Below are 12,806 nucleotides of genomic sequence, written 5' to 3'. Positions count from 1 at the left end.
TGCATTATCATATTTTTTGGGGGAAACTTGTTGATTGAGAACAAACACAAGAACACACTTTCAACTGCATGCTGATATCTTTGAAAGAATTTTCAAGCCGCCTGGTAAAAAAAAGAGACATGTCAATTTCTGCTAAGGCTTAAAAAACAAACACGCTGCTGATACGTTAATGGATACATCCATACAGCAGCAGCAGTGTGTCAACTCTTAGCCGTCACTTTTGCACGTACCTTCTTATCCTAGCCATAGTTGTTTCTGCCACAAGAACAAAGTCCTCAGCAGGAGAAAGTTGAACTCCATTTGGGAACCTCAGGCCATCCAACAACACTTTCACTTCTCTGGTCACTGTATCATATTCCAATAATCTTTAGGGAGGAAAAAGTGCAATTTCAGTAATGTCGCCCAATACATTCAAGTTTTACTATCAACATAAAAACGGAGAAAGCTGCTGTCTGCAATCACTTTGAGATGTTAAAAAAAAAAAAAAAAGTAAGTTAATTCTGCCCTAAACACTAACCCTCTCTTTTACTAACACACAGTGTGGGTTTTAGACCCGGCAGCAGCAGTAACTGCTCCGATGCTCATAGAAATTCTATTAGTGTCAAAGCAGTTAGCGCCACTGCCGGCACTAAAACCTATGCTATGCGTTAGAAAAAGAGGGGGTACAACTGAATGATGCAAGATTTTTCTAACATGATACACTTGATGCAGACTAGGAATGATAAAGAGGTAGTGCTCAGAGTTTAGTTTGATTTGCATGCCACCTATTAGCAAATTCCTAAAAGAACATACATCACAAGTTTTTTAGCCCATTACATTAACGGGTGCTAGTAAAGCCTCCTTCCCTCACATGTCCCCTATTTTCAGCCCCAGCTCCAAACCCATTTTTACCCACCCAGCCCCCTTCTCGCATCTTTTCCCTTTCAGCCCCAGCCCCCTTTCCTCACCAGCAGCATTTCCCTCCCCACTCCACTTCCCTGTGCAGTAGCAGCAAAAATTTTTTTGCACTTTAATATTTATATTTTCCCACTTTACCAATTTTGGATTAATTAGTTTTTCTTGGAGCACGCCACTTTATCTGGAAATTAAAGTTGCATTTTAAACCTATGATCTTGGAGTAAGCTGTGTTTTGATGTCTGTTGACCACTGATGCAGTTTAATTTAGACAAAATGTCGCCACATTTGGTCTGTAATTGTTCAACCAAGAAAGATGTTAAAATTTGAATCCTACCTTCCTGATCTACTCCAGCTTTCTGTGATCTGAGTTATTCTATTCGCTTCCACATCTCTGACGTATTAGAGGTGGATCTCACGTTTCCCCCCGCCCCCCCCCCCTCGACTTGGTGCTCCTCAACTTGTTCCGGACGGCAGGACTCTGCGATCGCTCCCTCCACCGCCATCCATGTCTTCTCGCGGCCTGAGGCGCCTCGCCTCGAAGCCCTCCTCCTGGCAGCTGATGCTCCGCGAGTTCTGGTGCCGGTTCCCAGACCTATGGCCTTCCAGCCCATGGCCTAGTTTTTGGTGCGCTGGCGCACATGCTCATTACTGGTGGTTGTTACTGGCATGCCATTAAAGTTCCCCTACACTGCTATGCATGCACTGACGGGTCTCTTCTTCACTCCCGGCAGCCAGCCTACCCAAAAAAATCCAAGCCACCGCTGCCAGGAGATCGCATCTTGGACCCGTGGAAAAAAAATAAAAAACCGCCGCCAAGATGGCGATCCAGGGCGTACCTGCTGGCAGCTCCTAGCGTTCGCTCCCTCCGCCGGCTGTGGTGACATAGTAAGCGCGCATGCACACTCTTGCCAGCCACAGCCCGACAGATCAAGGATCAGGGAAGCACGTACTAAGAGTGCACATTCGTGCTTAGCGTTTTATTATTATAGATTATTATATACATAAAATCACAATTAAAATATAAAAACAAAAACAAAATAAAATAAAAACCCTAGCATTCCACAAATATTTTCATGAGTTTTATTACCTCTTCAATTAGATACCTTTTCAAAAGGTTCAACAATAATAATCATAAGTTTTTGTCATCACTATGCTGCAACACAGATTGACAATTAACTGGACACCTCCATTTAGACACCCAGAGAGTGCACAGTAGAAGACCAGGGTAGATAAAAATCAATGATTAAAAAAAAAAGAATAGATCAGATTTTAAATTTATTAAATCAGATTTTTTTTTTAAATAGAATGTTTTTCTAATGAAAAATCTTAGAAAACACTGACAGGTTAATTGCGTTTTTGTAGGTCTATAGATATTTTTTTAAAAAGTGCTGAAGACATTTGTTTGTTGATACATTCATGTGAAAATATGAAGGTGGCTATTCTTCAAAGAAGTTAGTCTACTGCCATTTATTAATGTGTTGTATTGTTTTTATTGATTTTGTAACACTGCTTAGATTTAAGATTTTATTTAAAAATGTATAAGATTACTTTTGGACTGTAATGTACTCCATGAAATAAGGATTAGTTTTTAATTATGTAGCACAATGGTCTCAAACTCTTTGCAGGGCCATATTTTGGATTTGTAGGTACTTGGAGGGCCGCAGAAAAAAATTAATGTCTTTATTAAAGAAATAACAATTTTGCATGAGGTAAAACTCTTTATAGTTTATAAATCTTCCTCCCCCCACCAAAGGCCTGCATGTTCTCCCCTTCTTTGCAGCGTCCTCCAGTTTCCTCCTGGCCTCCCGGTCTTAGTTTCAGCTAATTACCGCAGCCTGCAGAGAGGATCGCCAGTGCTGTAGCGTTCCTTGCAGGCTGCCATCGGCCTCCACAGCACATTCCCTCTGCTGCGGTCCAGCCCCTCCTCTGACATAAGAGGCAGGATTGCGGCAGAGGAAACGTGTGCTGAGGATGATGGCAGCCTGCAAGGATCGCTACAGCACCGGCAATCCTCTCTGCAAGCTGTGGTAATTATCTGAAGGTAAGAGCGGGAGGCCAGGGGGGAAGCCAGAGGACGCTGCAAAGAGCGGGCAGCACTAGTACAGACCGCGGGCCGAAAAATAGTACCTGGCGGGCTGCATGTGGCCCCCGGGCTGAAAGTTTGAGACCACTGATGTAGCATGAGCTGGTATATTCAAGCAATGTTTAAATTTTTTGGTAAATGAATTCCATTCATGTCACAGGCAATTTTTCTATTTAAAAGGTATTAGCACAGGTGCTTGGTTTTGCATTTCTCAAAACAGTGAATTTGTGTCTGCAGAGATAACATGCTTCTTCACAACAAAAATGTTGCAAAATAGAGTTGAGAAAAAGACCTTAGCCCAATTGTTCCTTTACAAATCGATGCACACAGAATGCTGCAAATGTATTCTCAATGAGAAGAAATTTATGAGAGCATGGATAGAAACCAAGCTAATAGCATACAACTGTAGTGCTTATTTGCTTCACCTCCTAGCTAGTGTCCTGGAAATAAAGACTGATGTCATTGAAATTGCTAAATACTTCCGTAACAATAATTTTGCTGCAGAAGCCCTGAAAAGATTGGGTGGTATCAAGCTAACGCTCCCACAAGATGTTAAAGGGAACTCTGTGGTGGATAGTTTTGAGCAATATATCAAGAACTGGTCTATTCTGATAAGTTTGTGAACAAAATTGAGACAAAAATAGATGTCGCTGTTACAGCCAAAATCCTCAACAGTGGGCTGCTTTAAGAGAAAGATATGCTAAGAATCCTGAAATCCATTTCTGAAACTTTAAACAAAATAGCTGTTTCATTGCTGATGCTGTTGAAATTTGGAAGGAACTAAGTGAGCACTTAACAGAACCGCAAAAATACAGAATTAAATTGCAAGAATAGTCTTCAGTTCATTTTCTGCAAATATTGTCAAAATCCAATACCAGGATCAAACCTTAAGTCCTCAAAGAAGAGTTAGCTATAGCAAGTGTACCCAGGAATTATCCATCTATAAAACAGTGTCTCGCAAACTTTCCGGCCAGCGGCACACTAAATCCAGTGCCCCAGCCGTAAAGCACCAAAAAGTGTGCAGACGTCGACGCAATGACATCACGTGCATTGACGTCCGCACATGCACGGAGGTCCATCTGGCCCCAATTCGCTGGTGGAAGGATCCAGGAGGTGCGGAGAGAGGAGAAACACCGGCCAGGAGGAGAGTCATCTGCGCCGGTTGACTTCCTCACGGTGAGAGAGGCAGGTCCTGTAGGCAGTCAGCCGGTGTGTATCACGGCACACAGTTTGCGATACATTGATCTATAATATCGACTATAATAAACTTCAGAGTTAAGGGAGAACCATTCCTTTAAATCTTTATGGGCTCCGGGGCCGTTACCACGTAGCAGTGGCTTGCGTGGCTTTATAGAAGAGGGGGTAAGCCTAATCTGAAAAGTATTTTCAAAAAATGAAACCTTCAAATGGTTGCAAATATTAAAGATTTTACCAGCAAGAATGAGTCATTTAAATCAAGTCTGACTAGTGATTTAAATCAAATCCACCCTGAACCATTCTATAAAAAAGGAAAGCAGGAGCCAACTTTCTTTCACGGAATACTAATATAACCCAGAAAATACATGCCTAGCATTTAGGCACAATCACTTACACCAGTCATAGAGCCAAGTGCTTAAGAGGGCTGCTCTAGTGCCCAAGACTGGGGTACAGGCCCACAGAGTTAACTAGAAGAGTTGTATGAGCACATGCATATTGAAGTCCCTGGTGGTCCCCCCTCCCCCACCCAAATTGCTGCACTTTAGAACATAAGAACAGCCATACTGGGTAAGACCAATGGTCCATCTAGCCTAGTATTCTGTTTTCACAGCGGCCAATCTAAGTTACAAGTACACAGCAGAAACCCAGATAGTAGTAACATTTCATGCTACCAATCCCAGGGCAAGCAGTGGTTTCCCCCGTGTCTCTCTCAATAGCAGACTTTTCTTCCAGAAACTTGTTCAAACCTTTTTATAAACCCAGACATTTTGAACACCGTTACAACATCCTCTGGCAAAAAGTTCCATAGGTTAACTATTCGTTGAATGAAAAATTTCTTCTTCTAGTGTTTTAAAATTATTACCAAATAACTTCATGGAATGTCCCTCATCTATGTACTTTATGAAAGAGTAAACAAATCAATTTATGTTTCCTCATTCCATGGTTAACAAAAAGAGTATCTAAAGCTCTGAAGATCTGGAGATTGAGGCAGGGGAACTTACCTCAACCTCTGGTTTAAGGGAAACCACCACAGTGGCAGACTCACCTTGGCCAAAGTGGCGGACAGTTGCAGCAATTGCTTACTGTCTGAAGTTTCAAGTGATGGACAATACTGGTTTGGGACCTTGAAGTGGTGGAGGATCTTGTTAAGTGGTTCATCAGATAGAAAGAAGAATGAAAGGACACAGATGGAGAGACTTATACATGCTGGGACAAACCGGGCCAAGGGGTAGGAGGTGGCACAGGTTCAGGAAACAGATCACTGGCACCATCAGTGAAGGGGATAAAGAGTAAAGAGGATGGGACTTGTATAGTCACATGTTCGTGGATTTCCTTTGGCTTTTTCCCTTCTTTTGTGAGAAATTTTATCACTGAACGGTGCTCCAAATCTAGCAGTTTCTTACTTGATTCACACGAGGACTCTCCTGACATTGTCTTTTGGAATGTTAGACTTGCACTGAGCTGCAACTGTGCACGAGTAACCTTAAGACATGTCGCAACATGCACAGACCTATTTCAACACGCTCGCTACTTTCTTTCATGCTCAGGTAGATAAATTATTGAATGCTCCTCGTACCACTTTTTCTGTGTGGTTGCAATCAAAACAGTTTACATATTTTAGACAGGTACTTATTTTGTACCTGGGCCAATGAAGTGGCAAGTGACTTGCCCAGAGTCACAAGGTGCTGCAGTGGGAATAAAACTCACAACTTCAGAGTTCCGAGGCAGCTGCTCTAACCACGAGGCCACTCCTCCACTTGGATCAAATTGAGGCCATGGAAGCTTAACTGAGAGCCTGTTGAACGGATCATCAGCAGCCTAACAGAGCTGAAGGTTGAAGCTATATCCTTCCACCTGCTGGAGACTGAATGAATCACTGCTTTAGATAAAGAGGTGGTAGCTGACGACACATGTATAATTTATGAGTGCAAATGAAGCAAGCAGTGGGTCTTCACGTTTGAACTGAAATAAACATCACTGATTCTATCCCGTCGGCTATGGTGGAAAGTTAATTGTCCTGTCCCACTGCTTTCTTCATTTGCACTGCGTTCATGGGTCTGTTTCCTGTTGGACTCCTTGTGCTATTTGAGTGTACAGTTTAATGATATGCAGAAAGTGTGGCATAAATTTGATAAGAGACATATTGAAGGCAGTGGACCATGGTTGCTTCATTAAGTACAAAGGCAAAAAGACATGAAGTAGATCAACTGTACCAAGAAATATGCAATTTATTGAAAAACAGGTACCTGACATGGCCACTTTTCATTCTAAAGCTGCCATCAGGGGTTGAAGCTGTGATACAAACATTAAAACAAAATATATTGTTGTTTTGCAGTTAGAAAAATGACCTAATTCATATTTCACACCTGACCCTAGATGAGTGAAGTATTTAGCTTGCAAATTGATACTAAAAATGCCACAATTATGACAAGGGAAGTGTCTCCAGACAATATCCTACCTCAAAAACACTGATAAACTGGGCAGCACTAGAATATCTTACAGATTATTATTATGGATTTGTAAGTACACAAATTTTATTATATTTCAATTTCACTTTTTATTTTTGGTTTGCTTTTTAGTCTAGCAGACTATTTTTTTGTCTAAGTGCTGCTTCATTAATCCTTTTGAATATAGTGCTTAGAAAGAGATTGTTTTAAAGGAGGAAGCGTACACCAATGCCCTTTTAGGTATGTGTTTATTTTAATGATTTTGTTTATTCTGTATTACCTTGATGAAATGCATGTGGTTACTTTGTGCAAATTCTTGATGATTGTCACCAATTATACCAGTGGTTTCAAACTCGTGGCCCGCCAGGTACTATTTTGAGGCTCTCGGTATGTTTATCATAATCACAAAAATAAAATAACAGTTTCATTATCATATGTCTCTTTAGCTATAAATGACATTATTATTAAGACTTAACCAAAAGGAAAGATTTATAAACTATAAAGAGTTTTACCTCATGCAAAATTGTCGTTTCTTTAATAAGACATTAACTTTTTTCTGAGGCCCTCCAAGTACCTACAAATCCAAAATGTGGCCCTACAAAGAGTTTGAGCTTGAGACAACTGAATTATACCATTGCAAACGTATATCCATATATTTTTGTCTGCCATGTTATTTGGTCTGTTTGTCACTAGAATCAGACCTATAGACAATATATAAAAATTTGCACCGATTTCATGACTTTATATGTAGTTTTAATGGTATTTTATGCATGTTCCTTCTTATACGGTATATTTTATTTTTAATGCTTATTTGATATTGTTTTATATGGTCTGGATGTTTTAAGCTTGATATTATTTCAGCAATATGTTTGTATGTTTATAATTGTTTCAATATTTGTATCACAGCTTCAACCCCTATCACAGCCTTAGGGTGAAATGTGGCCATGTCAGGTACTTGTTTTTCAATAAATCACATACTTCTTGGTACGATCGATCTGCTTCATATCTTTGCCTTTGCAAATGCTTGCAGATCATCGCTTCTCCACGTGTGTTTTTCATTACGCATGGAGCAAGGAAAAAAGAAAAATAGATGAGGGAAACATTAAATTGCTAAGAACGATTTTGCTACATAGGAAGCATTAGACAGGAGTTTCAACAGGTCTGTTGAAGGTTATACAAATTGCAATTAGAAGTTTTAAATATCTATGTAAGTTGTTTGAAACAAAATTTTGAGTTTGGCAGCAAGTCCAGCAGGTTTTTGGCTCAACAGCTATGAATCTGAGGGGGATAATGAATGTGCAGAAACAAATAATGGGGGGCAAGACAGAAGGGAGACAGAAGTGTACACCGATTAAGATATTAGGGAAAAAAAGACTTAGAGAGACAGTTGTGTCACGGGAGGACATACAAAATTTACAGTATTTCAGGCACCTAATGGGAAAATAATGACAAACTCAAAGGGAGAGGTATAAACTCTGGGGATAGCTCCAAATCTATTGTTCCCTCTTTTACACAGGCCAACATCATAGTGTTCTCTACTTGCCGTCCATCGTCTCTTCCCTCCAGTACTAAGAACGTAAAGTCCTTCCTTTGCCACTTGCTGCTCGAATCTGTGAAGTAGATTTTCTTCCCATCTTGAGTTATAGTCAGGTCATTCACAAAGGACAGTTTCCTCCCCTGAATTGGAATACCAGGATAAACAAGTATTTGTGCATCTCCTAATGAAATGGAAAAATAAGATTAGGGAAATTTATTTCAAAAGAAGCAAAACATTGTTTTTAATATTTGCAACTTAGACAATGCAGTCTGGTGCAGAGATAGGGAGCTCTGGTCCTCGAGTGCCATAGATAGGTCAGGTTCAGGACATCCACAATGAATATGCATGGAGATAGATTTCTATGTACTACCTTATTTCTCTTATGCATATTCATTGTGGATGTCCTGAAATCTAACCTACCTGTGGCACTTGAGAACCTGGAGTTGCCTATCATTGGTCTAGTGCAAGGGTAGGCAATTCCGGTCTTCGAGAGCCACAGGTAGGTCATGTTTTCAGGATATCCACAATAAATATGCACGACATAGATTTGCATCTCAATGAGGCAGTGCATGCAAATCTATCTCATTTATATTAATTGTGGATATACTGAAAACATGCCCTAGTTGTGGCTCTCGAAGACCAGAATTGCCTACCCCCTGTCTAGTGGAATGTAATATTGGTCTAAAACATAAAAGATTGCACTCTGATGTATTCCACAATAGTTCAAAATGCTGAAGAGAAATACTGAAATGGAATCTAGAGGGTAAATTGGGGAGGAGGTGGAAAAATGCTGTTAGCTCATCAGCAAAATAATACAGCAGCAGAAAAAGATTTGCCATACACTATCATTAAATATTATATAGGGATAGCAAAATGACACAAGTTAGAAAAGGAAATAATGGCATAAGAGACCAGAAGAAGAAATTCAGGGACAATTCCAAAAACTAAGTTGTCAATTGTTAATCGAAGTTCTAGAAGATGGAGAAGCCATTGCGAAGCTCTTGGGATTCAGGCTACCGTGATCCAAAATGTTGGTGAGCATCATCATTTGAAGCATCCCCCGAAAGATGAATGAACAACTTGCATAGTAAATAAAGGGAAAATTATAGAAAACAAAGCCAAGTAAATGCATGCAGCAGAAAGCAAGAGCAAAGAAAATGATCGGCATAATCAATACCATACATACAGAAGCTGAAGTATAATTTTTGCTATACAGCTGTGGATTGAAAGCATCACAATTTTCCAGACACAAGATGTGATGAACAAAAACGTTTTTAACAAGCAAATGATGATATCTAACACCGCCACGTATACTCATTTTTATTTCAACACGTCAGGCACTATGACTAAGCAGAAGTTTCATATACAAGGAGTCAAACTGTGTACCTGTAACTGGATTAACTTCAAATAGGCCAAGGTAACTATCTATCACAAACAAGGTGCCATTTGGCCCAACTCTGATGCCAAGAGGTCTTCCACAGGTAGGCTCAAGTTCTCTGGTTCCTGTTGAGAGAGTACGACATGATAATTTCAGCTGCTGTTTCTTCTCTCTCATAATTACAGATTTTTTTCCCTTGGTTATTATTTTGTGAAAAGTCTTTGGTTTTTTGTTTCTTAATCTTGGCAAATGTGCACCTGGGATAATTTTCTGTTTTGTACATTTCAGGAAGGTGTGTGTGTGTCTGTCTGTCTTTTGGTGTTGCACTTCATATAGAGTCTGATTTATTTATTCAATTTTCTATACCATTCTCCCAAGGGAGCTCAGAACAGTTTACATGAATTTATTCAGGCACTAAAGCATTTTTCCCTGTCTGTCCTGTTGGGCAATGGAACAAGCTGGCCGAATCCCTACGGCGGGCTCAGTCTCAGGCAGTGTTCAAGTCCCAATTAAAAGCCAACCTCTTTGAGAGTGCTTTTGACTCCTAACTCCTCTCACCTTGGGTTCTGCATCCCCAAGCCTATATGTCTGTCCAAGTTAGATTGTAAGCTTTTCCGCACCTTGGGTTCTGCATCCCCAAGCCTATATGTCTGTCCAAGTTAGATTGTAGGCTTTTCCGAGCAGAGACTGTCTATAAATGTTAAAATGTACAGCGCTGCTTACGCCTTTCAGCATTATATAAATGATAAATAGTTCTTCAGCTGCCGGTGCAATCGATGCAGTGTTATCCTCAGGCCGGCTCCCTCTTCCTCACTGCCGCGGTTCCTACATGCTTCCTGCACCTGAACCAGAAGCCTTATCTCTGATGTTGCAACGTCAGAGGGAAGGCATCCAGATCAGGCGCGGGATGCTGCCCGCGGCTTTGTGCAGTGTGTCACTGAGGAAGAGGGAGCAGCCCAAAGATAACACCGGGGACAGCATAAAACAGCTAGGTGAAGGTGTGTAGGGGTGTATAGGTAGATGTGTAGGGGTGTATAGGTAGATGTGTAGGGGTGTATAGGTAGATGTGTAGGGGTGTGTGTGTTGGTGTTGGTGTAAGTGACTAACTGTGCTGTATGGGGTACATATATGCACTTACCACAAGGAGGTCTGCCAAGCCTGGCAACAGTGTGGCTTTTCCCATCTTCAATTTTCACAATCTGCCCATCAGCAGTGCCAGTATACAAAACATCTAGACAAGAAAAATACCACAAAGAGTTCTCACAAACTAGGGTGGTTGTTCATGTTCTGCACATAGATGGAAATAAACTGCAGAGAACAGTTTACCGTATTTTCACGTAGATAACGCGCACCCATGTAAAACGCACACACGGGTATAGCACGCAAAAAACACAAATTTATGTACAGAAATTTTTATATACCGCGCACACCCGTATACCGCGCATGCTGCCCGACTCTCCTTTCGCCCGCCCCGACTCTCCTCTCCCCCTTGAAGTCCTGTTCCCACCCTGAAAGCCTGATGCCCCCCCGACGTCCCGATTCACCCCCCCCCCCCCCGCAGGACCGCTCGCACCCCCACCCCGAAGGACCGCTCGCATGCACCCGCACCCCCACCCCAAAGGACCGCTCGCACGCACTCCCACCCGCACCCCCACCCCCACCTTGAAGGACCACTCGCACCCCCATAGCCTCCCGACCCCCCCATCATGTAGAAGCTCCTACTGGTGTCCTGCTGCTTCCTCTTGACGGTCCCGACTCCCCGACACGATCGAGGCAAGAGGGAGCTCAAGCCCTCTTGCCCCAGCCAACCGCAGCACCCCCGACACGATCGGGGCAAGAGGGAGCTCAAGCCCTCTTGTCCCCCCGACTCCCCGACACGATCGGGGCAAAAGGGAGCCCAAGCCCTCTTGCCCCGCCGACTCCCCAACTCCCCGACAATATCGGGCCAGGAGGGAGCCCAAGTCCTCCTGGCCCTGGCGACCCCCCACCCCCCCCCTAGTTGTTCGGGCCAGGAGGGAGCCCAAACCCTCCTGGCCACGGTGACCCGCTACCCCCACCCCGCACTACATTACGGGCACATGACATCTTTATCAGCTACTAATAGGTGTGGTAGGCAGGGGTCCAAGGATGGAGCCAGAGGGGTGAATAAAGTCTAGTACCTTGGCGAGGTCATCATGGGAGACAGTTCCGAAATGAGTTAGATTCTCAGTTACAGATCCTGTCATCCACGTTTCCAAGTTTCCCAAGTTTAATCTATATTCTGACCATCAGCGAGTATATGATCGGTTTAAAGAGTAAAATATAAGTGTAAGTTACAATAATAAAATTTAAATAGAGTCATAAACTAAGTATTTACATAATTTAATACAAAAGACTTAGACTGGATTGATCAAATACATGTCATTGTGGTGGAGAATTGGTGTTGGTAGTGTAGTGGAGTCGATATGAGATTGAATTTTGTCAGAGAAGTAGTCAAGCGTGTTTCGTAACATAAGAATAGCCTTCTGGGTCAGACCAATGGTCCATCTAGCCCAGTATCCTCACGGTGGCCAATCCAGGTCACTAGTACCTGGCAAAAACCCAAAGAGTAGCAACATTCCATGCTACCAATATAGGGCAAGCAGTGGCTTCCCCCATATCTCTCTCAATAACAGACTTTGGACTTTTACTCCAGGATATTGTCCAAACCTTTCTTAAAACCAGCTACACTATCCGCTCTTACCATAACCTCTGGCAATGCATTCCAGAGCTTAACTATTCTACGAGTGAAAAAAAAAATTTCCTCCTATTGGTTTTATAAGTATTTCCCTGTAACTTGAAGTGTCCCCTAGTCTCTGTAATTTTTGATGGAGTGAAAATTGATCCACTTGAACCCGATCTACTCCACTTAGGATTTTGTAGACTTTGATCATATATCTCCCCTCAGCTGTCTCTTTTCCAAGTTTAGGAGCCCTAACCTTTTCTTTCCTCATACGAGAGGCGTTCGATCCCCTTTTATCATGCACAGCATCAGTACCCATTAAAAAAAAAAAAAAAGACTGTTTCCTGTACTGAAAGGCTGAGTGGGCTTCCCCTGCCGGCTATGCACATGTGTGAGAATCACTCTCACAGCAGTCAATCAGACAGCAGAGTTGGGGATTACGACAAACAGTGTGAATCATTTGCATTCAAACCTTTCTGAATCAGCCAAAAAATCAGATAGATGCAGACCCACACGGTCTTACCCATCCTCTTAATGCATCTAGCCCACAGTAATCAGATTGCCGT

At 42.1% G+C, this 12,806-nt stretch overlaps 1 protein-coding gene across 2 annotated transcripts in view; it reads right to left on the bottom strand.

Annotated features, from left to right (window-relative positions):
- Positions 1–12,806, bottom strand: part of APMAP (adipocyte plasma membrane associated protein) — a 64,096-nt gene that overhangs the window by 29,102 nt on the left and 22,188 nt on the right. For both annotated transcript variants that reach the window (XM_033937884.1, XM_033937885.1), the window contains exons 4-7: positions 10,678–10,770; positions 9,548–9,664; positions 8,168–8,342; positions 231–365 (exon numbers count right to left, since the gene is read on the bottom strand). In XM_033937884.1, coding sequence (XP_033793775.1) covers positions 231–365; positions 8,168–8,342; positions 9,548–9,664; positions 10,678–10,770 — 520 coding nt within the window. The remainder of the gene's footprint in view (positions 1–230; positions 366–8,167; positions 8,343–9,547; positions 9,665–10,677; positions 10,771–12,806) is intronic.

This window comes from Geotrypetes seraphini, chromosome 3 (genome assembly GCF_902459505.1).
Source record: "Geotrypetes seraphini chromosome 3, aGeoSer1.1, whole genome shotgun sequence".
NCBI classification, from domain to species: Eukaryota; Metazoa; Chordata; class Amphibia; order Gymnophiona; family Dermophiidae; genus Geotrypetes; species Geotrypetes seraphini.
Note: the sequence above shows the minus strand (reverse complement) of the source record. Positions and strands in the feature narration are given on the sequence as shown.